Raw genomic sequence first — 26,843 nt, forward strand, 5'->3', positions numbered from 1 at the left:
ACACTGACGCTTGGACGCAGGCGCAATCGGGCACACGCACGCACAGGCTCGGCGAGGAAATAGCATTCAAACAATAATTATGTATGTAAGCGTTTTGTTTCTTGCACATCTGTAAAGATAAATAATTTTTTTCTATTTTCATGAGATAGTTACAGTCTGTGTCTATAACTGCGTTCATATTTTCAAATTGTAGTAGCGATAGTTTCGAAGGAACCGGCTTTATGCGATCAGGCGGCTAGGCCTCGCCTGGCCCGCAGTGTCTCAAGCATGCATCCCTCCTGGGGAGGATACGGAGGTGGACCCCAGCCTCCTCCACACTTCGGCCCGCGGCCTCATCAGTTTAGGGGAGCTCAGCCCCCTCCTCCAGCTGCACCACCACCAGCACAAGCAGCAGCTGGAGGAGGATTTGGGGGATATGGAGCTCCGTCGGTGCAAGCGTCATCTAATTTCTCTAGTTTACACGAACAGCATTTACAACAAATGCAGCAACTGCAGCAGCTCCATCAGAAGCAGCTTCAGTCTGTGCTGCATCACTCCGGCAACACCAGCAGCGGGCCTTCTCCGTACTGGCAGGCCGGCGGTGCACCACCCAACACTTTTCAGGATCCCTCAACCCTGAGAGGTCCGGCCGGCCCGCCTCAGCCTCCTCCGCCTGAGGTGAAGCCTCCAGCGCCCGAGCCCGCATCATCTTCCTTACCTGCAGCTCCAGTACCACAGGTTAGCGAAACCAGTTCATCGGTGGCGGATGAAAAGCCAGACTTTTCGTCGATGTCTCAGCAGGCAAGCTTCTCTTGCATTTCTTCTTCCTCTTCTTATTAATGTTGTGTTACTGTAACAACAAATAAATGTATACAGAACATTAGATTTCCTTCTTGGGTAGAGTAGCCTACATTATAATTAGCATATTTAGAAATCATATTTGGGTAATTATAAACTTCCTAAAAGTATTGCATGCCATGTCCTGTTGTGTGATCATGTCATACTCGTTTAAAACATTTACAAACAATATTTTAATTATCTTTTATACTTATTAATCATACACCTTTTATTATCTGAATACAAAGAGTTTTTTTTTTTTTTTGGTACATTATCAAAGGGCCATTGAATTAACGAGTAATGACAAAAAGTTGATTATAATGCTGAAAACCTTTTCATAGCACCTGGAATACACATTAAATGTCTACTGCCCATTTGCAAAGAATGTCGTAGTACAATTATCCAAAACAATTATATTGTTATAATGGAATATATTGATCGTTTTCCAAAAGTTTCCCAATGTTGTAGGCTATAGTGTAAACTTTCTCATTTAAATCAGAAATTCCCTCATTTAAGTAAATATTCTGTCAAGTTTATGTAGTTTGTCTTTTGTACAGCATACACATTGACATTCTTAAAGGGATAGTTCACCAAAAAAATGAAAATTGTCATCATTTACTCACCCCCATGTTGTTCCAAACCTGTATGAGTTTCTTTCTTCTTCATTCTACTGATATTTTGAAGAATGTTGATGGTAGCCATTGATTTACATTAGTATTTTTCTATGGAAGTCAATGGCTACCATCAACTGTTTGATAACCAACATTCTTCAAAATACATTCTTTTGAACAGATGATAGGATCCCATACAGGTCTGGAACAACATGAGGGTTAGCCTAGTAAATTATGACATAATTTTCATTTTTGGGAGAGCTATCCCTTTAAGACAAGGCACAGGTCAAAAAACAGAGCAGGACAGTAACATTAACATTCAGTTGGAAAAAGCATATATGAACGAGTTTACAAATTTGAATGTTTACATTCAAAGATTTATTTTATCTATATTTTAACAGCCATGATATTCAATTACACTAAAACATATCACAGGATTTTGCATACTCTTTGGCCTTCTCTCATTGCAAATTAATGACCTAGCGAATAGAGTTTTCCAAGCAGATCCTTGTGTTTTATATTAGCTTCTTTGAATGCTCTCTTTCCCTTCATTCTTTTCATTCTTCATTCTATTTTGTTCATGAAAGAATTCTCTTTTCCTGCTTGAAGCCAAAGTGGTTGGGATGATAGTGCCGTACAAATGACTTTATCTATTTATTATGGTAAATTTTCATTTAAATTCATTTAAAGAGTATGCTTCCTTGCCTCTGCTTTCAGATTCAAAAATTTTCATCATCAGTTTTCTTGTATGTCGTAACCAAACATGGCACACATATTGGAATATGTGCAATGGAGTATAACAAGAGATCTAACTACTTAATTGCAATTGTATGGCTTCAGAAGTCTTGGAATATAGCTTTTTTTGTTGTTGTTTTTGTTGGTTGTTTTTGTCCTTTTTTCAATAGACATGGACATTTAAATATAAACTTTTACATTTGAGTGAAATATTTGTTATATTAAAAGTATTTAGTTTGTACAGTGTACAGTGTTTGAATTCAAACAATGCGAAAATTTTATATTTGTGTTTATTGTGTAGGAGCAGCAGGATTATTGGTATCAGCAGCACCGTCAAAATTTGCAAAAGCTGAAAAATGAGAAGGCGAAGCAGAATCAAAGTTCAGCTAATGGAGGCCATGCTTCAGTTCCTCCGCCTCCAGTTGAACCCCCAAAGAGCACCCCTCCACCACCACCTCCCAAAGAGGAACCCCCTCCTCCCCCACCACCTGAGGAATCGAAGGTAATTTCTTCTGCACACTATTTTCGCCCAGTTGTTTTTTTTGTTTTAAATGTATTTTATGGTTTTGATGTGTATATTTTTTTTTTCAACCTATTTTATACCTTTAAAATGTGATACAGCATCAATTCATTACTTGTATAAAATTTATAGGGGTGTAATGATCTCATGCTCGTGAACTCGGTATCGTGTATCATTTCATCTCGTGAGCTAAGTGTATCATCACACCCTTAATAATTTATATCATGTTTAACTGATTACTGATATTCATTACAGCCCAGTGGCATCAATGATACAGGAGACCCTGCTGAAGCAGCACGTCTTCAGCAGCTGCAGGCGGCAGCAGCCCATTGGCAGCATGTGCAGCATCAAAGGGCCAGCCTTCAGTACCAGGCACTGATGCAAGAGCATGCTCAACTACAGCAGATTCTGCAACAGTATCAACAGGTTATACAACAGCCTGCGCATCTCCAGGTACAATCTCCTGTCTTATTACATTTCTCAGTGGTTCTTAATTTGCATGGTTGGCTCAGAAAAAGTGTAAAATAAGGTTACATTATTATTTACGATTGTTCAATTATATCCACCAGACCTTGCCCTTGGAAATGCAGTTGCAACACTATGAAATGCAGCAACAACGATTTTCTCCATTGTACCAAGAATGGGACAGGCACTTTAATTTGTGGTTAGAACAGTTTCAGACATACCCACACAAAGACCAGCTGCACGATTATGAAGCCCAGTGGAGGCAATGGCAGGAGCAAATGAATTCAACTTCAGCTCATCTGCAAGAGAGAGTCACTACTCTAAGAGCCATGCAGCCTCAGTATGGTACAGGTCCTTCATATGGGAGCATGATGGGACCATATGGGCAGCATAGACTCCCCGGACAAGATGGAAACATGCATTTAGCTGGCCCAGGGCTTCCATCTATGCCTCCACCAGTTAACATGGATGCAATGTCAAGACCACAGGGCCCACCACCTTCTGGACCAGGTATTCCACATGGGCCATCACCTGCAGAACCTTTCCCATCGTCTGGTCCAGATTCTGTCTCTGAAACATGTAAAACTGCTGGACCACATGGGCCGGGGGTTCGACCACCTGGACTGGGGGTCCGAACCCCTGGGCCTCATGGAAGATTTGATGGCCCAAGGTATTGTATTTAGAATAAGGATTAATTGGGTAATATTTTTTTTCTGGAGCTACTGATTTCTGATTTTATTTAATTTCTTTTCAGGTTTGAAGGTCCCAGAGGCCCACGGTTTGAACAGCCACCCCAGCAACGGTTTAGTGGGCCACCCAGATTTGACAGTGGCCAGCGATTTAGTCGACCTCCCAGAGGTAATCCTCTACTCCCAGGGGCTCCAGCAAGACTTGATAACCCCCCGAGGCAGAATGCACCTACACGTTTTGAAAGACCCCATATACCCCCTCAACAACCAGGGCATGGACAGCAATCTAGTCCTGTCCCTGGAATTCAAACAAAGCAACAATCAGCAAAACCTGATGCACCACCAGTTCCTCCAACTCAAACAGGCCCAGAAAAACACAAAGATCGCTTAGATCAAAGTAGCAAAAAAGATGGTGCTTCCACTGGTCCTTCACTGACAGATGACATACTGGACTCTGTGGATGGATTTTTTATTCAGAGTGGACCTATTCCTCAAACTCAGGATACTAAATCTGAGAATACCATTGCTGATACTGCAAAGCAGGATAAGCGAACAGAAGATGCTTCTAAACCATCCTTATCTACAGAAAGTCCAAACACCACCAACAAGAAATCTCAGAACTCTAGCTCACAACCTCCTAAAACCGGTCATGTTGCAAATGGGCCACCACAACATGCAAAGCCTCCTCAAAACGATAAGTTTAAACCTGATACAATGAAGGAGGCTACTAGGGGGCCACACATGATTACTCAGACTGGTCCACCACAGGCCACACGAGGGAGAGGAAGGGGCCAAGGGCCAGTGCCTCTTCGGGGCAGGGGCCGTGCACGTGGTCGAGGGCAGTACAGGGGACAAATGGCTGATCCCAACTGCCAGAGAGAAATTATGGAGGAGGATCCCTATGACCATCAGGAAACCGATGACACAAGGCACGAAGAGGACCAGGATTTGGTTTGGAAAGATCCCTCTTTAGATGGTCCTGGAGAAATAGAGGACCAGGAAGCACCCCTTGAGATGTGGCATCCAGAGGAGGAACACTTCCCAGAAGAGTACCCAGAGAGCACTCCTCCAGGCGAACACTGGGAAGAAGAACCACAGGATTATTGGGAGGAAGAAGATCCATATTGGGCAGAGAGAAGACCTCCCATGCTTGCTAGGCCTCCTTTTCCTCCAGGGGGCCCCAGAAGACCCCCTTTCAATCCACGATTTATGCTTCATGGTCCAAGACGCCCCCCTCCTCCTGGAAGTTTGCAGCACAACCCACATGGACCTCCTCACATGGGACCACGTGGGGGAATGGTACCACGATTCAGACGCGGTGTAGGCCCATGGGGACCACCACCCCGCCATGACATGATGGAGCGAGACATGAGACGGCCACTACCACCTCATGAAATCTTGGCAAGGGAACCAGCTGGACCTCTTGAATATGATGAAGAAATGGACAGAGAACCTGCATGGCCTCATCCACGTGGTCGAGGGCTGAGACGTCCTCCTTTACCTCCCCACGAAATGGGCAGAGAGATGAGAAGACCACCTATGAGGCCCCCAATGCCAATGGAGAGGTGGAGTGTCCCACCTCCCCATGAAGAAGGAGATTATGATGAGGAATACCCATATGGTGAAGAAGATGATGCACTCAGAAGGCCTATTCATGATTATCATCCAGATTATGAGCAAGACGATGAGTATTACGGTTCTCGTGAGGAATGGGGCAGGGAGCAGCTTGACCGAGACTATCCTCCGCATCATCGCCCAGAGGTTATTAGAGAGGATCCTTGGTTAGAGGGAAGAGAAAAATCATTCCCATTTGAGGAAGAGGATCGATATAGAGAGGAACGAAGAAGACCTTGTTACCCTGATGATCCGCCTTATCAAGAACGAGATAGGGATCCTTCGTTTCACTCTCATCCTGATTGGGAAAGGCCACCACCTCTACCCCCATCAGAGAGAGGTTACTCTCATCCAGTTGGTGAAACGAATCCCCAATATGAACATAACCCAGAGCCTCTATCTGGCCTGCCTGCACCTCATGTCCCTGATACCCCACTTGAGCAGTCTTCACCTACTGCAAATAAAACTGTACTTGCTCTTTCTCAAAGGCAGCATGAGATCATTCTAAAAGCTGCTCAGGAGTTGAAAATGATAAGGTAACATTTATTTCCCAACCATGTATCATTATTTAAATAACATTCAAGTCATACAGGCCAACTGGCTGAGATTTCATAAGTTTAAATCTTAGTGATTTTATTTAACCTCATAGAGAGCTCCAGGAAAGCAAGAGGGCTTTGGGAGATGCTCCCAACCCAGATTCAACTGGGTTGCCTTCAGAACTTCCTCCCGGAATTCTTGGATTGGAAATTACACCTGAGGTTAAAAGTGCTCTGCAGGTATGCCAACTTTGGGTTTCAAATTATGCTCCTTGATTCAGAAACTAATGTCCAATATTGCAATAGCATGTTATTGAAAAGCCACTGATTGAATGAGCATTTTGTTTTTTTTAAAGGCCACCAATTTATTGTCAGAAACGGGACAGACCTTGGAAGCTGGTTTGGCCCCTTCAAATCAATCTACAGACTTTCTTCATTCTTCAGCACCTGTCCCTACAGCCACATTCATTGCTAAAACAGTGGACTATGGGCATGGTCGTGGTCAGTATATATTCTGCCTCTCAACTGACATAATTTTAAATGTATTTAGTCAAATTACATTGTGTTTTCATTTAACAGATGTAGGTTCAACAGTGGAAAGGATATCTTATGGAGAGAGGATTGTGTTGAGGCCTGCACCACCGCCATCTGAGCGACTGTATGAGAAAGGTTGGTTCTGTTCTGTTAATATTGGGTTTGTTTGCATAAGAACATTTGGTTTGTTTATTTTCATTTGTGTTTTCTTTGTGTGATGAACTTCTTCTCTTCTTTATTAGAACTGCTTGGCCCTAGAGACCCATACTATGACAGAAGAAGTGACCCATATGGTGGTCCCAGAGATTATGACAGGGATTGGGAGAGAGATCCATATAGGGAGAAGCCAGCACTGGATTATGAGAGAGACAGATATGAAAGGGACCGTTACCTACGAGATGAACGGTAGGTACCTCAAGACCTTGCTGCTGCATCCATTTCTCACAGTAGCTTTTGATATTTGTATTTTGTACCCATATTGGTTCATGAATATTAACCCTCTGAGGTCTGAGCTGTTTTCTGGGCCCTGGAGGTGTTCTGACATGCTCTGACATTTCTGGTTATTTCTGTTACTTGTGACATTTTCATGGCTAAAGTCTAATTACACTGTATTCAGCACAAACTCTGCTACAATAATATATCAGCAGCATGTATGTAAAAGTTTGTAGTTTTGAGATAATGACATTTATGCGTGGTTTGTGAAAATACAAAAAAAAAATCTCACTGAAATAAGGCCATGAAACCCATACTGATTATTTCTTCACAAGACTTTTGAAAATTGTATCACGTAACCTAGAATATTTGCTGCAAAACTATGTGAAAATCACCCTGACTGCTCATTCAGATAAGACAATATATTGATTTAAAAATTTTACGACGTGTTTTGTGTTAGAAAGCTTTATGCGCAAGCTCATTAATATGTAAGCTTTTCTCACCTGAGAAAGACAAAGAACCTCCCCTAACGGCCCTATTAGGAGCTATCAGGCCCTGCCATTCTGAGCAACCTTGCACAATACTGTAAATGAGGAGATTTAAAAAAGAATGGCTTTTAAATTGTTTGGATTTATTTACAACACAACATAATCCAAAGATACACAACAAATGCCAAAAAAGCACTTCAAAGACAGAGACCTTTGTGCCATTCCTAAAAACATTGTACATACCTTTCATTTCCAAGATTTTCACTTTACCGTGTTCACGTACAGAGACTCATGTGAATGTTGAAGTCCTCAGTGGCATCTGGGCCCTGAAAAAAAAAAAGTGAACATACTGATATCAAGAGAAAGGCCTGCACGATTTTGGAAATAAATATTAGATTTTTCTGGTTAAAATTGCTTTTTAAAATTCCTTTTTAAAATTCACAGAATACACACACACACACACACACAAATGTTTCCAACAATATATAATATAATGATGAACACCAGGTTTGTTGTGCCTGTAGGCATAAGGTATATGCGCAGTGCCAGATAAAATAATAATAACAATAAATAACCTATAGCAGTATAAATCTTCCAAAAGATTTCAGTAACAACTAAGCTAGAGAAAAATATATTGATTATCATGTCACTTCAAATGTTTCCATCCGTTATGATGATATGAAATGAGATAATAATAAAAACATGAAGCCGTTTGGTGCGTTTTGCTTTCATCCAAAATATGATGTGTACATTCAAACGCGATCGCGCAGGAAAATATGATACATTCAAACGCGATCGCTATCAAAAATATGATGCATTCAAACGCGATCGCTATCAAAAATATGATACATTCAAACGTGATCGCGCTCAAATATAAAACATTATGGTTACCATATACATATCTACGTTTGAGCAGATATCCACAAACACAGTAACAGTAAACACGGGTCTAAATATTATAATATTCCCCATATATCTAGCAAAAGTTCAACTGCAACGTGACATTTATGCAACAATAACAAACTAATATGTAAGAATTTCTTACCTTACACCTTTCTTGTCTTCAAATCGCGTTCTTTTTCTTCTGAGGTAGCCTAAATCCAATGTAAGCTCAGGCACGTCTTTCAAACTAGACGAAAAGTGAAGTGAAGTGTTTTGTTGTTGAGGTAATGAGCGAGACGCGGTCCATGTGGAGATTTGCATGTGAATATCTTTTGCGCGAGTGGGCGTGGCCAAATTAACTGTAATGAGGAAGCGTTTGAGAAGCTGGACATCTTGTTGGTTTTATACAAATTACTTAAACAGAGAATATTTGTTTTCGTTTTGAATCCGATCATTTAAAAGTACACACTTAAATGTTTATGAAGGTATATGGCTCATAAATGTGTGACAAGTATTCACTGAGTTTTGTTTCAGTTTATAGACGTGCTCAAGAAAAAAAAGTTCACCGCGACGGAGAGGCAGAACGCACACCCTGTTTATTTTCTTTATTTTACAAAAGCACAATGTTTTGGTTTGATTGTAAGTGGACACATACAAAAGGAGAAATATCACAGATTCTTTTTTTATATTTCTTTTTTCTGTATGACTATAAATGACTGAGTAATTTAAGTTTATAGTGCTACAATGTGGAGAAAATCCAGCAAAACGCGCCCGCGCATTTGTCGACCTCAGAGGGTTAAAACACTTCATTATCTACATCAAAATATCTTTGAAGAGCACTAGTTTGTCACAGACTGAAAAAATATTTTTTTCGTATGTCTGGTTTCAGACCTCCACTTGGGCCTCGTCCAGGACACAGAGACAGAGAAAGAGATCACCCAAGCCGCTCGAGCAGGGACCGAGAGGTTTATAGCCGATCAAGCTATGAGAGGTCTTCCTATGAAAGGAGTCTTGAGCATTATGACCATGGATCCTCAAGCTATGGAAGTAAGTGATTTATAAAAAAAAATACATCTCTTAACTTTAGAAGAATTTCCCATTTCAACTTTAAATGTTAAAATGCTTTCTCCAATTCCATCTTTAATGCAAAGACGAGTATAATACAATTGTAGGTTGATTCCCCTTGTAAAGTGTAAACACAATGGCTTACCTGATGAACCCAACTCAGCAACATTGGCTCAGCTAATGTTGTGACTTTGGGATGAGAATTGGGATCGGTGTTTGGGGAAACCTCTTTGAAAACAGCCAGTGGCCCAGAAATTACACATTTCACTTTAACTGAAAGTGTAACTTTGGCGATTTTCAACCCACGTTGTATTGTTACAATGTCGGTAGTAGATGTACATGAATAATCTTTACTCATTCTACGTGTTACCTGGGCAGAGAAATTCATGTTTATTTGTCAGGAAAAAGTCAAAAATGCATACGCATTTTTCTATCCCTGCCCACAGACAGTTAGATCGACAGAGGAATAATAAAAGAGCAGTTAATGTAAGGGTAGGTTTAGCACTGAAAATTGTCTGTCTACGCTTAAAGCATTATGGTAAAATTGGAACTCCATGGCAACAGCTTTCTTACCTGTATGAGACGGCGTTTTGCTTAGGGAAGTTGGGCGGAACTGTCGGAACAGCAGTTTCTTTCAGTTTTCCCCCTCCGTTTGGCCTAAACCACTGTTTGTGGTCATCCAGTTTGACATGGTGTCTAGAAACATGGAGGTTTTTTCAAATTGTCCCTCACTGCGTTCTCTCCGTATTTACGATTCTTTGCCGCCTTAAGCCGCTGCCTACAACATGTTAGATCCTTCATTGGAAACCACAAGTAACTCACTCCCGCTAAACTTTTAATCTTTGAGTTCTTGCACATGGGAACAATACAAGTTGACACCATTATGCCTAAAAGCAATATGCCCAGTGCATTATGGCTGTTGAAGTTTCCCTACCTATTTAGTAAACGGGAAAACAGCTTTTCTCTAGTCAGGTAGTCGATTTAAAAAAAAATTTTGCCTTTCTACTGCAAGTTTTTTTTATATACCCCTTTAAAATGGTCCTGGTGTGCAAGCCAGTCAAAAGTGAAGTAGGGCTGTCAACGAATATTCTAAATTCGAATATATATTCGAATAGTTTTAAAAAACAGAATTTCGAAGGTGAAAATTAATATTCGAATGTGGAAAAACTGTCGGCTGTCTGCTTTGCGAGTGGGTGCGCTGCCTGAGGGGTCAGGGACATTTTATTTAACGTTAAACAGAAACATTACTAAAGTGTAGGCTACTGTACTGACTGAATAGATATTGCATGAATAAGGTAGGTTAGATACAGCAGTTTCATGCACTGCAGGCTTCCACTGGTTTGATTATTTACCGTTTCATGTCAAGGAAAAGTTCAATGTTTACCACAGCACAGCTCGCTCGGAGCGTTCAATGTCGGTTCTATATACTGTAAAACTTCAATTAATGTTAATAATATTTGTTTCAATCACTGAATGAAGCCTGCTATATATATTTGGGACAAGAGTCGTGACCTTAAATTGCTTGCACAAAACTCTTGATCAGCACTCAACATTTGTTTATTGTTGTTGTTCATTTAAACCGTTATGAGCAGAGAGTGTGAGGGTGAGGGCGAGAGAGAGAAAGAGTGCCTGCGAGCGAGCGAGAGTGAGGTCTGAGGTCTGCGGTCTTGGCCGTTAGTTGATTTATTTGTTTTTGTGTAGGTAATACGTTGTCAAATATGTTTAAACTTAAATAAACTACCTATACAAGTAGTTATGTCTCTTTGTATTAATTTGTCCTGTTATTGACGTAATGCGCAACCAGATGTTCGAAAAGTTCGAATATACGTGTTTTTTTTAGAGGGAATATTCGAACGTCATTTTTGAGCAATTTTGACAGCCCTAAAGCGAAGTCACTATCAGGCCTCTAAACAGGTTCAAGGGATGAAAACAAAAAATGGAAATTAATGAAATTTGAACAGGAAACAAAATCATGTTTAAATGCTTTGAAACAGAAACGCTTTATTGAAATTACCATTAACTGGTCAATAACCTTATTTTATCGTTCTGTTAAGATTTTAATTTGGCAGTCAACCAATCATGAATTCTGCACTGCAAACAGTCTCCAAAATGCTTGCAGCACTTCATTCAAGATTCAGGCTACTGAAGTCACAAGCTCTTAGTATAAAGTTCAATTCAAGCTCTGGTATAAAGTTCAATTCAAGCTCTGGTATAAAGTATAGGCAAAAAAAAAAGAGTTATTAACCAGTATTTGTTTCTAATCAAACGGTTTCCAAAAAGATAATTTTACAAAAGGCACGCATGACCAGAAACGCTAAAATATTGAATCTGCTCTGAGTGAACCCACTGATTTTATTTTTACCCTTTTTTTCAGTTTTTAAGCCCGGGTCAATATATCATGAATAACTAAGTAATCGAGCCTGAAAAGTTGCGACCTGTGTAAGATACCTATATTTCTTACCCAGGTGATCGGAGGAGCTATCCAGATGAGCGCCCCCCACCCTCCACATCACTGCCCCCTCCTGCACCTGTTGCCCCTCCTCGTGTGGAGAAGAAACCAGAGACAAAGAATGCTGAGGACATCCTCAAACTCCCAGGTCGATCAACTCGACCTGACAGGGTATGCCATAATTATTTTGTTGTTATTATTATAATTATGCTCTACTTTTGAATATCATGCTTTACCCACAGTTTTTTTTTCTTTTCAGATTGTAGTCATCATGCGTGGATTACCTGGAAGTGGCAAAAGTCATGTGGCAAAACTTATTAGGGTAACACATATGATATTTTAATGTTTATTATTATTATTTTTCCCAAAAAATCTGAAAGTATACTTGGTCTACTCTGGCCTGTTATGGAATTTGACAGGTCCCTCAGGGTGAATGTTGAGTTGCCTTCAAATGACTATATACTAAACTGGAGGCTGTTATTAAGCTAGCTCATAAATATACAGAAAACTAGCCGCAGTAGGAAACAATTTATGCTAATGTTGTCTCTACTGCCCCTGCTGACAATGAGACTGCAGTGCATATTTGCTTTTCATTATGATTTCATCAAGCTCGCATAGCTAGAAGTGCTTGAGATGAGATGTTTTGGGCCAAAGAGAATTCACATAGCCAAAGGAAAGAACAAAATAACACTTTTGCTAATGTAATTTCCTTTTTTGTAAATTACTTTGTCATTTCAATTCATCCATGAAGTAATTATGCTTTTACTGATGTAGGACAAAGAGGTTGAATGTGGTGGTGCACCACCCAGAGTGCTTGGTCTGGACGATTATTTTATGACTGAAGTGGAAAAAGTTGAGAAGGACCCTGATACTGGGAAGCGCGTCAAGAACAAGGTTTGAACTAGTTCTTTGTGTTCATTATTTATTTTAAATGAAAAACCTCTATTAATTTTCTCTAACTGATCATGTAAATCTTCCTGGCCATCTTCATCAGGTGCTCGAATATGAATATGAACCGGAAATGGAAGATACATATCGAAACAGCATGTTGAAGACATTTAAGAAAACACTGGATGATGGATTTTTTCCCTTCATAATCCTGGATGCCATTAATGATAAAGTGAAATACTTTGACCAGTTCTGGAGTGCTGCTAAGACAAAAGGTTTTGAGGTGAGCTTCATCTTTATTTAATGTAAATGTAAGTAGTTCCTTGCTAGGAATGAATTGAAACGCTAGCCATCTATGTAGAGCAGCAGTATCTACTTTAGATCTATGTTAAATCTCACTTTTTATTCTCAGGTGTACTTAGCTGAAATCACCACTGATCACCAAACATGTACAAAGAGAAACATACATGGGCGAATACTAAAGGATATTACGAAGGTATTTTCTTTAACTTAATTTGCGTTTTGAGTAATACCACCAGAACTACATGATGCCATTTTTCATGAGCCTGACTAATAATATGCATTTTGTGCACAGCTGGCCAGTGGCTGGGAGTCTGCACCACCCCATATGATACGACTAGATATCAGGTCTCTACTACAGGATGCAGCAATTGAAGATGTAAGTTTGTTAATGACTTGTGCCATTATTATGTTCATTTAAGAAATTGTAAATGAGTTGTCCTTATTCTTTTCTTCTCATAGTAACATAAACTGCTTTTGTGATAGGTGGAGATGGAAGACTTCAACCCATCTGAAGAAGAACCAAAGGCTGAAGTGAAAAAGGAGGATGACGACGAGACGGATCTGGTAGGACCTCATGTTGCATGCATGCTGCTTTTATCCAATAATTTAAACTGTGACTTTATAGTTGACCCAGTTTCTCACCTAAACACGGTAAGTACTCTTATTATTGATCAATGTTTCAGGATACTCTTTCCCAATCCAAGTTGACAAAGATGAAACAAATAAAAAAGAATATTCCTGAGACATGGCATCTCCTGGGTTTTTTTAAATAATTGCAATCCATATTCTAAATATGGATTATTAAATGCTTTCTCGAGCAAATATATTGGCGACAGCACATATGATGTTGTCTCACTAAAGGCAGTTACTTGACCTAACTTGAAAGTGTTTGAAAAATTAACAAACTTTGATGTCGTAAAGTATTGTCATTTATAATGGTATTGTCTTTCTCTGTTTATCCTCCCAAATCTTCACATTTACTTAATCCTTATTTAAAGATCCACAACATTTTAGCTAATTTAAAATAATATTTTAATTACATTCATTGAGACTTGTAATTGGTCATTTATATATTTTTTAAATGTCACTGGCAGAACTGATCTCTTGAGTAAAATGTAAGCTAAGCTTTTAAAACTGTGCAATGTTAGCTGAAACAACATGTTTCAAATGCATTGCTCTTCCTTCATCACTAGGTTTAAACTAGGAGCAGAGTCGTTCTTTTAACTAAGACCTGTAACTCCTTCAGCAGAATCGTTAGTTACAGTGTGTCAAATTTAGAGGTAAAGCACAACTTTATTAGTATGGTATGAAGTGAATCTGTTAATTTCACTTTTGATAAGTCTTCACTTTCAACTCAAGCATTGCTATGGCTACTCTTGAGTGGAAGATTTAAGCATCAAAATACAAGTCAGCTAGTAAAACTTAAGACTTTTGATGGCTTATTTAGAGCATTTTTGTGCTATGGCTTCCAAATGGATGCCAGAATTTCCCATGATGTAGCTGTTTTGCGTAATAAATCTTATTTTATCTAGCCAAATATTTAACAGCCTCACAATTAGTATGCTCTTCACACAGAAACACCTGTATTGTATGTCCTGCTTGATGTTGTAGTTGAACTCTTTTGTTGTGGGACTTGAAATTCAATGCAAGGCTGAATGCATCTCAGTTTCGTCTTGTAGGAAGCTCTACATTACTCTGCACTATTGTCTTTGGGGCTTATTTTAAAACAGGTCTCACAATAGAGCCATTAATTCTGTCAAGCTACTTTTAGAAGGAAACTTTTTTTTGTTGTTTTGGTAGATCTGTGAAGACCTAAACCTAAATCACAAGCTTGCCATACAAGTTGGTCTTTATTATGTTGATAAAAGCTTAAACTAGGTTTGTTCTAACAAGTTGGAATTACAGTAAAATTTTTGTAATTTTGGATATTGTAAGAACATTGTAGGAAAGCAAGGAAGCTATTACATTAGGAATTATGAGGAATTAACATGCACGCTAAAGAGATGATGGTTTTTCCTTTCATTAAAAATTGGAGATGGGGGGCTTAAAGAACAATTGACCTGAATGATGGCTTACCAAATGAGGGCAATTAAGCTTTTCTACATTTGAAAAAAATAACAATTTCAGTCTGTTTTATGCTGGGTTCAGACTACACGACATCATTCGTAAAAGACGATGGGCGTCAAGACTCAAGAATCGATCGATTCATCTCGTTAAGTGTGTCACTGTGGACAACAACTGACGCCACGTCTGATGCTTCACGACAGAAAGACTAGCATATTTCATTTTTTTTTCAAGGGTGGAGGTTTAGGGGCAGTCGTGGTCTAATGGTTAGAGAGTCAGACTGGTAACCTGAAGGTTGTGGGTTTGATTCTCAGTACCGGCAGGAAACGACTGAGATGCCCTTGAGCAAGGCTCTAATCACTCTCTGGTGTGTGTTCACGTGTGTGTTCACTACTCCTGTGAGCACTAACTTGAATGGGTTAAATGCTGAGGACACATTCCGAGTATGGGTTACAATACTTGGCCTTCACGTTACTCACTCACGACGAGTTCCGTCACATCTGTGGCATTGACCAATAGCAGCACAGAAGCTCTTCCGTACACAGCTTTCAAACATGGCGAAATGAGAGACGGACGATGGTTTTGGTGCTGCTAGGTGGAATTATGTAATGGAGGAAAGGTTTGTGGAACTATGGCAACAATACTCCTGCTCGAGGGACTACCACGACAGAGTGAAAAAAAGATTAATGCTGGCGAACAATAGCAGAGGCGCCTCAGCAACCCGGTGAGTACTGGAACTAGCATGAAGCTGACAGGCTGCTTCTGTAGCTTTTGTTTTTAAGTTCTTGTTTCCGGAAGTCAGTCGCTAGTTCTGCCTTCTCAATGACATCACATATGTTGTTAAAGATGGCAAGCGATGATTGGTCTGGAAGCAACGTGTAGTCTGACATGTTTCTTGTCCACGACATGAATTTAGGAGTCAAAATCACATAATCTGACACCGTGACTATCGTAACAGATACAAATATTGTGTAGTCTGAACCTGGTATTAAACAGTTTTAAACAGACTAATGACATGGTGTATTTTAGTTTAAGTAAAGGATTCTTTTATTTTGGAAAGCAAACTCAAATTCAAGTGTTTTAGATAAAGTTTGTCCATATGCTTATGGTTACTTGCAAGACAAAATTCATAAATAGTTAGTTATTTTTTTGTTAGTAATTTTGTGTACATCCAGCTTTGTGGCTCCTTTTGCTCAGTGAAGTATTGTTAAAATTAAGTTGACAGTCTTTGTAAACTTGCTTTTTATGCAGTGTAAAGCTGAAATTTCAGAATATGAGTTAAAGAGTAGCACTGAATGAAGAAAAAGCCTAAGCACAAATCATTGCAGATGCCAAAGGCCATTTACCTTTTCCATACTCCAAGATTCCAACTTAATACATGTATTTTGCCTTGAAACAAAGTAAAGCGTAAAGAAAAGTAAAAGAAGAAAAATCTATGTGTCCTTGTTTTGGTCTCAACATTTAATCAATTCATCCCTCTTTGCTGGTGTCAGTAGCAGTCATGGAAAGCTTAAAAAAATGCTATTTATTTCAGGACCATTTTCAGTACACATTACTTTCAACTACTAACCATGATTATATGCATTCTAAATATTCATATATTTCTAATGAACAGCTGGAGATGTAAGAGACCGTTCAGATCTTTGTAAAACAAGAAAACTCTTCCAACCTGGCTGTTCAGTCCCATACCTTGTAATACTTATTCAGATCTTTAAAATTGTCAAAGAGCAGTATCTATGTTCTTGCAAATTGTGCAGCAATATTTCATTTGAATTCTATATTTATTGGAACTGGGGCAGTTATGTCCTATAAACTAGGCATGTGCGCCATGAATAATTAATTATTGGAAGAGATCATTTCAATGGTGATCATTGTAAAATTAAACTTAAGCGTTCACTTAATCAACATTAGCCAATATAGCCAAATTTATTCAAAATCAATTGGCATTGCAGGACCAATAAGTACAAACCCAATAGCCAGAATAAACAGAAATCCTCAAATAAAAGTCCTGATTTGAATGCACTTCTCATGGATGAAAAGTACTTGTACACATAACAGGCAGCAAAATCGTAAAAAAAAAAAAAAAAAAAGCCCTGACATATTGTCAAGTAAGTTTAATTTCATAACGTTTCCCATTTAAGCTGGTATCAAATTTCATATTTCCCTAATAACCAATTGTATAACAAGTCTTTGATCAAGGTAATTTTTATATGCCAGTTTGACTTGACATGAAGAAGAAAATGGAAAAGTGTTGACAATACTCTATCTTGCTCGTCTACTGAATGGTAGACGAGGACACAGAGGACATGGGGAAAAATGAATGCATGCAAGGTCTGAGAATTTTTTCCTGCTCTAGTATACACTTTAAAAACAATACATTATTTTGAAATGTGTAACATGGCAGAATTTTTAATGCAGCCTTTGTAAAAAATATAAAGCACATAAATGTGCAAAAAACATGAATGTAAATGCCTAGTTTTTCCAATGTCAACTAGAGCAGTCTAGTTGAGTAGTTTCGCACATCCCTATTATAAAATATAGCTATGACACAATTATGACCTGCGCAGGGATTTTTATGATCCATCACACAAACATCACTTGACGGATCAATGTTCCAGGGTGTTTTGAGTGTTCACACTCTTACCAAAGAGTGCATATTTACAGCATCAAACTTTGTCATTAGTTGCAAGTTGCAACACCAATTATTGTTTTTGATTTATGTATATGTTTGTGTATCTTTGAGAAATGATACCAAACAGTTCTAAATCTATGTAAGATTAAGATTTTATAATCAGCTAGTTTATTTGTCTATAGACTTGGTACTCTGTAGCAAAGTGCTTTTGGACTGAAGCAAGCATGCGATCTGTACTTGTGGCTGTGTAATTTGTGGTTGTAAAAACTTGAAAATATAGAATTTTATTAAATTCTACACACATTAGAAAAAAAATGCATTGAGGCAAAATGTGTGTTCATTATAAAACATTAGAATCTCTTATCCAGACAATTAACGTATTGTCCAAAAAAATTAAATCTGTTTTATTTTTAGTGGTAAATTACAGTGTAGATCAGGGATTGGCAACGTCGGTCCTAGAGTGCTGCTGTCATGCAGAGTTTTGCTCCAACCCTAATCAAACACACCTGAACAAGCTAATCAATGTCTTCAGGATTAAAGACATTTAAAAGACATTACTAGAGAGTTACAGGCAGGTGAGGTCCAGGACCTACGTTGCCTATCCTTGGTGTAGATGATCTCAGTTTGGATGAGTTTAACCAGTGGTTCTCAAAGTGTGTGGGGCGCCGAACGCCAATTCCACTGAATCGTTCTTCTTCAGACTGATTTTTTTATATATTTTTTTAAGTTTAAAGTAGGGCGTGGCCCAAAAGGTTTGAGAACCACTGCCTTATTACCAAAGATTTGTTTTCATTCTTGATATTTGTGTAAAAAGTCAGTATTAACTCTTTCCCCGCCATTGACGGAATTTTCCAGCCAATCTGTTTTCACTGTTATATGTTAGGGGGTGCTATTACACACCTTCTGAAAGAGTACTGAACCTCCTGATTAAAACGCATGCAAGGAAAATGCAAAAACAAGCTATGTCATATGTAATCATGCATATGTAAAATACCGCAATCACCAACATTAAACAGCATATAAATATATATATATGCTGTATATATATATATATATATATATATATATATATATTATATATTTATATTATATAAATATATAATATATATATATATATATATATATATATATAATATAATATATATATATATATATATATATATATATATATATATATATATATATATATATATATATATATATACATATAAAAAACAAACCTGCCTAATGTTACCGAATGAAATGTCGACCCGGGACGAGCTATAGGACTGTGGAAGCATTAGGGGTGTTGATGGACTCGATCTGCTCCATCTGGCTTTTGATCATCATTCTGAATCTGATCCAGACATAGTCTCTGACAAAAATGTGATTTTTCTCAGCCTTTTTGCTCAAAATGTTGCTTTTTTTTTTTACAATAGTTAACCACATTCAAGTGTTGATTAAAAAAGAATGCATGAAGCTAGAATAAAACAGGCGGTTTGTTCTTTCTTTTGATAAATGCATGTTCAGATATTCATACAACAAAATATTCTGGAGGGCATGAAACTTTTGTGAAAATGACCAAAAATGCTGGCGGTGGCTGGCAACTAAAAAAATAAAATAAATAAATGCTGGCGGGCAAAGAGTTAACACGTAGACAATTTAATTTTAATTATGATATGGGTATTTACATTTTAACTTTTCAGATTTTAATTGGGTGAAGTCAGTTTTACGGATTTGGTACTGTATCCCTATAATTGAATTGAGATTCTTAATTAAAAAATTACAGAACTTCCTACTTTTCTATTTATATATTTGGCAGATGAAAGAAAAGCTTCCATTAGGTTAGTGTTTCTCAATCCAGAAATCCAGTGTTGTGGCGCTTTCTCTTGGGCAGGATTGAGAAATACTTTGAAGGGTGCAGAGAATAATCATTCTGCATTTAAAAGTGGACTCCTTTGTCAGTCTTGAGTAATTTTTGTGTGTTGTGCTGTTGGCTTTTTGTCTTATCCCATAATGACCGATCTCTGCTGCAAAAATGTGTCTTGGCTTTGTGATTTACAATGAAATGAATGTGTAAAGCAGTCAACTATGTAGAAATATATAAAAACCTCAGTAGTATTAAAATATGCATGCTCTTCTGTATTCAGTAGACATTTCCTCATTCTGAATAAGGACTGTTTATCAATTGCTGAGAGCTCATTGATGCCTTTGTGACTTATTAATGATCTCTTTTTCAAGCTTATTCTCTCATCATCTAAAGCATCATCATTGCTCCCCAGCCCCTATTCTATCCCTGTCCACCCTCTGTCACACTGTCTGTCCCCTCTGTCTCTCATCCCCTGAGGATTAACAGTTGGAGTGTCTCTCTGTAATATAGGGATACCTTCCGAAAAGCAAATGGGAGATGGACACTTCAGAAGCAAAGCTTGGTGGGTATTTATTTATTTGTAGTTAGATAATCAAAGCAGTTTATGTCTGTACTGTATGTTGTCTTTTTTATATCATTGATTTAAGTATTTGGTGTCTTCTGGGTAATTTCAGACTTTTCCCCTGGGTTAATTAAGGTTTCAAGATTTCACATTGTACGTTTGCAACATTGTACGTTTGTAAATTTATCCCTGGATTTACAAATTTACAAATTCACAAATTCAAATCATTCTATTTGCATTTACTGAGGTCAGTAACAAAAATTGGACAAACACTACATCTGAACTGTTTTATTAACTGGTTGTCCATCTGTTAGAATATTGTCGAAGATCTGCTCTGGCTGCTTTAAGTCACCTGAAACATTAATTTAGCTCTCAAACAGTTAAACACACTGCATCAAAATGGATGGATGGATGGATGGATGCGTTTTCACACCTGGCTCTTTTGAAGCACTTGTTTCGGAACATGCTGCGTAAACTCGTGTTTAAAAATCCCCCCTTAGTTCGATTAGGCATATATAGAACGCTACAGTCGGGTTCGAATCCACCACACACCAAAAACAATCGGCCGATGATCACCTGAACAAAGTGGTCTTGAGCGGTTTGCTTGTGATGAGAAAGCAATCCAACCCAACTGACCATTACACATGCTGCTTGGAAAGCAGCACTGTTTGTTTTCCTAATGCCTCTCAAAATGAATTGTAGGTTAAACTGGAGCAAAGACAAAGTAAAATACCCATTTGAAATTTGTTCTGATGAACATATTTCACAACTAATGTCCAAAAAAGCCTTTATTCTTGCTCAAAATGATAAAGTAATATAGCGACAGCTACAAAGAAAGCCACAATAAGCCTGTGGAGCTGTTGTCTATCCCATCCTGATGGATGAGCAGAATCCTGAAACACAAACGGGTGCACTGACCAATGAGAGGACAGTTTTCTTGCATATGACTTTTGGTCCATTTAGAAATGTTGCCTTGTGAAAACGAACCAAACCAAGAAGAAAATGCAACCATTTTAATCCCTGTTTCGAACAATCTACGGGTCTGAAAACGCTTTTCATGAGTGCTAGATGGTTTAAAAAATGCTGACCCATCCCTGTTTGAAAATAGCCTGACTATTCAGTCTGAGAAAGCGTAATAGCTTTCCGTTTTCCTCCGGCCTGAAAACAGCCGGCCAATCAACGAACAGAGGGCGGGCTGAGAGCCGTGATGTAGACGCTGACTGTACCGTGGATGCGTAGATTTACTTCACATAATCTGCAAAAGTCGTTCACAGCCATGTTCACTCTGGTATTTCGCTCAATGGTTTTGTTTTCGCATCATACATGTGTTTACAGTGGAAGTTAGATGCGGCTGAGCATGCGCATAACACACGCCATAACCAAACGTTATGTGATTGGCTTACGGGTAACCAATGATTTTAAACCTCCGACAAGCACCCCCCCGCGAGAAAGAAAACGCTTTTCAATTATGCCATGCCAGACTCTGTCTACGAAGCAAAGCGAAGTAGCAGAGTTTGGTATTACCAGGCTAGTTTGAAAAGCCCTCGTAACTACTTAATCCTAATGAACTGTGCATAGGATAAACATATTCTGTTATAATCTATGGCTGTGCAAAGACATAATAGCTTTTTTTCATATTACTATGTGATTTATCATGTTTTAGTAGCTTTGACACAAATAAATGTTCATCAGATGTAGAATTGATGATGACTTTAGATGCTACTTTGTCCTTCCAGACAAGTTGGATGGTCTGGCAGGAGGAGGCAAGAGAAAACGAGACACTGATGTGTCCGGCATGGAAGACTTCCTTCAGCTGCCCGATGACTATGCCAGTCGCATGTCTGAACCTGGCAAAAAGAGGGTAATGTGGTGCACATTATGTTATGTATTTGCTTTCACTCACTGTTTGTGGTCACCTATTGTTCAGTTTTTCATTTTGAATGTTCTTGATAATTGCAGATTGAGAGTCCTGTTTTGAAAATGATTGAATTGTTGGTCTGTATTTTTTATTTTACTGAACAAAGACTCTCACCAGTTGCTGACCATCTGATTTGAATTTGCATTGCTTTTCTTGGGGAGGGTCATGATTTAAACATTTTGCACTCATTAAACATGCTGATCTTCCAGGTGCGCTGGGCTGATCTCGAAGAGAAGAAGGATGCCGACAGAAAACGTGCGATTGGTTTTGTAGTCGGACAGACAGACTGGGAGAAAATCACGGATGAGAGCGGCCAGCTTGCTCAGAGAGCGCTCAACCGCACCAAGTATTTTTAGGAGATTTTGTAATGACAATTGTACAGCGTTTAAGGTGAGTTGCTTGTAATTCAGCTCTTTTGAGTAGCTAAGACTGATAGTATTGCTCTATGTGGATAGAAAGCTAGAGACATGAGTTTTGTTTCCTGTTTTGTTAAATGTTCCCATTTTTCTAAACTTGAGAACATGTTTTCCATCATGTGACTCATTTACATCAAATGCTGCTTAAAGGGATAGTTCACCCAAAAAATGGAAATGCTGTCATTTACTCACCCTCATGTCGTTCCAAACCCGTAAGACTTTCGTTCATCTTCGGAACACAAATAAAGATGTTTTTGATGAAATCTGAGAGATTTTTGTCCCTCCATTGACAGCTATGCAACTACCACTTTGATGCTACAAAAAAGTTAATGAAGAGATCGTAAAATTAATCCATATGAATTGAGCGGTTTACTCCAAATTTTCTGAAGAGACTGTCACTTTATATGTTGAACAGATTTAATTTAGGCTTTTATTAACATATAAACATTGATCTGCAAACATGAACCGAAACTGTTAGATGCGTGAGAACAAAACTCTTGCAGAAACTCAAACGTGCTGTGTAACGAGAATGAACCTCATTGGTTCTCGCACGTCAAGTGAACATGCTTGAGCTACCGTTTATCGTAACTAATGTGTGCATTGATGAATGTTTATGTGCATAAAAGCTTGAATTCAATCTGTTCATCATATAAAGTGATCGTGTCTCTTCAAATTTTTTTAACTCTTTATGAACTGTTTGAGCATCAAAGTGGTAGTTGTAAAACTGTCTATGGAGGGACAGAAATCCCTCAGAATTCATCATTTGTGTACCGAATATTAGCAAAAGTCTTACGGGTTTGGAACGACATGAGGGTGAGTAATTGATGAAAGAACTTTCATTTTTGGGTGAACTAACCCTTTAAGTCTAAGATCATTCTGAGCATAAAATCCAACAAAAACAGCTTTTGAAGTTTCTTTTTTTTATTTCTTTTTTTTATTATTATTTTTTATTTTGGATTGACGTGTTCCATAGTTGTGTTCTTAGTAGTGAATGTGACCCACTGTCATTATACAAACAAGTTTTAAAAATTCTCTCTTCATGTCTTTTTAACTTGTCTTTTTCCCTGTTGCAGGTTACCATGAAATTCTTCATTTCCAATGTGTACTGCCTGATGAAGAAAGAGCATTGACTCTTCAGTCGTTGGTCGATCCTGATAGTACACTTAATGGCCTTGGTATAATATCTGGTGTAATGTAAATGCCTTTTTGTTTTATCCACAATCTTATTTTAATAGGTTAAACATTGTGTGATGTTTTGTAGCAGTGGTACATTTGACTGTTGGTGATTATCCTTACTTTTTGTTAGTTTTATTCCTTAGATCTAATGTATTTGGCTCTGAAATATTACTGTAGTTCACACACATGTACACACCCAATAAAGCTTACAAAACAGTCTCATAAAGAACCCTCATACAGTCATTTTTCACTAAGTTGCTGTTAAAAAACTGTCTGTTAAGCTGAATTGTGAAACTTTGGTTGGTGGAAGCTGTAATTAAAGATTCAAAAGAAACTGTTCAGATTGATGCAAGAAACATGACCAATACATTTTACTTACAAAGTAGTTTACTGGCTTCTCATGTGGCAACAGATATTGATTGACAGGTCTATTCCATTGGTTGTTTTTTGGCCTGCTCCTTGCTATTTGGTTTGCCACATAAGTTGCCAGGAAACATGGGCAGGAATTTTGCACAAAATACTTGACATACAGAGTTTGTGTACATCTGAATTATACATTATATATTTGACCTTGTATAAATGCACCCTAAAAGCCTTTTCTATCTAAATATTGCAATGATGCAGTTCAAACATGCCCTGGTTATGCTAAGAACCAGGAATTAGCTTTATTAATTACCAAGTCCATATCTGCAGCAACATTGGCTGTTTATGAGAGTATATGTTATGATGTCAGTCGCATTGGCTGAATATACACTCATCAGCCACTTTATTAGGTAGACCTTGCTAGTACTGGGTTGAACACTGGGTTGAACCCCCTTTTGCCTTCAGAACTGCCTTAATTCCTCGTGTCATAATTCAGCAAGCTGCTGGAAACATTCCTCAGAGTTTTTGATCCATATTGACATGAGAGCATCACACAGTTGCTGCAGATTTGTTGGCTGCACATCCATGATGTGAATCTCCCATTCCTCCACATCCCAAAGGAGCTTTATTGGACTGAGATCTGTGGAGGCCATTTGAGTTTAGTGAACTCGTTGACATTGACAAGAAACCAGTTTGAGATGATTTGAGCTTGGTGACGTGTGTTATCCTGCTGGAAGTAGCCATCGAAAGATTGGTAAACTGTGGTCATAGAGGGATGGATATGGTCAGCAACAATACTCAGGTAGACTGCTGTGTTTAAATGATGATCAACTGGTACTAAGAGGCTCAAAGTGTGGCAAGAAAATCTCCACACCATTACACCACCAGCAGCCTGAACTGTTGATACAAGGCAGGATGGATCTATGAGTTCATGTTTTCGCCAAATTCTGACCCGACCATCTGAATGTCACAGCAGAAATCAAGACTCATCAGACCAGGCAACGTTTTTCCAATCTTCTATTGTCCAGTTTTTGGGAGTCCATCTGAATTATAGCCTCAGTTTCTGTTCTTATAGCTGACAGGAGTGTCACTGGTGTGTCTTCTGATGCTGTAGCTCTGCTTCAAGTGTTGTGTGTTCAGAGATGCTCTTCTGCAGACCGAGTGGTTATTTGAGTTACTGTTGCCTTTCTATCAGCTCAAACCAGTCTGGCCGTTCACCTCTGACCTCTGGCATCAACAAGGCATTTTCACCAGCAGAACTGCAGCTCACTGGACATTTACTCTTTTTCTGACCATTCTCTGTAAACCCAAGAGATGGTTGTGCGTGAAAATCTCTGCAGATCAGCAGTTTCTGAAATACTCGGACCAGCCCATCTGGCACCAACAACCATGAGACGTTCAAAGTCACTTAAATCTCCTTTCTTCCCCATTCTGATGCTCAGTTTGAACTTCAGCAGATCGTCTTAATCATGTCCACATGTCTAAATGCATTGAGCTGCTGCCATGTGATTGGCTGATTAGATATCTGTGTTAATTAGCAGTTGAATAGTTGTACCCAGTAAAGTGGCCGGTGAGTGTATAAGTAATGCATTTACAATTTGTTTGCGGTAATATTGGGTTCTTTAATGAATGCACACTGGGTATTATTACACTTGTATTGACAAGTGATCCACCCTACAGTGATGTTCATTAAATGCTCATAAAATATTTTACAAGAATCAACAGATAAATATTCAGATGCAAATATGAATGAGATGGCATTAAAGGTAAGTGTGAACATGCTGCTCAATCAATGATAAATATACAATATATGCATCTAATATGCTTTTTGTAAGTGTTTCTTCATTATTTATTGGGTGCATCTTTAATTTGATATTTCATGTACAACCATTTTCTGGCAGTCAGTGGAAGTTAACAATTACACGTACTAATATATATTTTTGTTTGTGAGGATTTGCAGATGTTTACTCAAGTTGTTTACTCAAATCTCATGTACAGTTTCTGTACAAGATTGTAAGTGAAACATGAGTCTGTGTAACATAAAGGTACTTTTTTTAAGACCTGGAATATTATTCAGTATTTTTGTAGGACTACTTTGTTGCTCTATTGTACATTTGTTGTCATTGGAACTTGACAGTTTATGTCTGCTGTCTGTTCATTTTATGGAGAAGTGAAAACTATCAACTCTGCATACTGCTACTAAATTAATAGTCCTTGTACTTGTGATTATTGATAACATGACATGAATTAAAAAAAAAAAAAGGTTATGATATAGGTCATCAGTAATGAGAATAATAATGTAAAAAAGACTATTAATTTTTAACAACTTGAATGTGTGGGCATGTTACAAAACAAATGCATCAAAACAAATGTATACATTCATATACACAGATCATGAGACGGTTTCAAAAGAAAACATCTCTTCTTGACTTGCGTTTAATAAAAATAGTGAATAATAGTACAATTATTTTATATGGAGGACCAATGCCAGTAATACTTAAAAAATAGTGTTGATATAATGTGTAGGTCTGGATCAGACATATTAACAAACTTAACAATGACATATTTCTATGATTTATGTTAAATGGCACAGATGAATCGGCACAATGTGAATTGTCAGTTTTTCCTGGTTTGAATTCAATGTAGGGCTGGATCTCGCTTGTATTCAAGAGCAGTACATTGCTGTGATGATTTATTATTCATTACTGTTTCACTAACGTTCCTAGATTTTGAGAGTTGTAGATTTTGCTCAAAAACCAATGCATAAAAACTTTGCTTAAATGTTGGGGACCTGTAATGTTTTAGGCAACAACATAATGATGAGGGACTGTTCCCT

At 38.2% G+C, this 26,843-nt stretch overlaps 1 protein-coding gene across 3 annotated transcripts; it reads left to right on the forward strand.

The window, feature by feature from the left end:
• Positions 1-26,067, forward strand: ylpm1 (YLP motif containing 1). Of its 3 annotated transcripts, XM_084090177.1 has the most exons (22): positions 17-81; positions 194-780; positions 2,464-2,664; positions 2,938-3,135; positions 3,252-3,817; positions 3,902-5,986; positions 6,100-6,226; positions 6,343-6,487; positions 6,566-6,655; positions 6,763-6,925; positions 9,212-9,369; positions 11,853-12,007; positions 12,096-12,158; positions 12,611-12,730; positions 12,831-13,007; positions 13,137-13,220; positions 13,320-13,403; positions 13,511-13,591; positions 20,083-20,134; positions 21,871-21,995; positions 22,262-22,442; positions 23,542-26,067. In XM_084090177.1, exons 2-21 carry the CDS (start codon positions 268-270, stop codon positions 22,406-22,408), a joined length of 5,334 nt encoding a protein of 1,777 aa, XP_083946303.1. In that variant the 5' UTR covers positions 17-81; positions 194-267; the 3' UTR covers positions 22,409-22,442; positions 23,542-26,067. The 3 variants fall into 3 exon arrangements, with proteins under 3 accessions (XP_083946302.1, XP_083946304.1, XP_083946303.1); XM_084090176.1 differs by having other exon boundaries at positions 1-780; XM_084090178.1 differs by having other exon boundaries at positions 3-717.
• Positions 26,068-26,843: the final 776 nt, after the last annotated feature.

The sequence above is a fragment of the Abramis brama genome (assembly GCF_963993115.1).
Source record: "Abramis brama genome assembly, chromosome: 18".
NCBI classification, from domain to species: Eukaryota; Metazoa; Chordata; class Actinopteri; order Cypriniformes; family Leuciscidae; genus Abramis; species Abramis brama.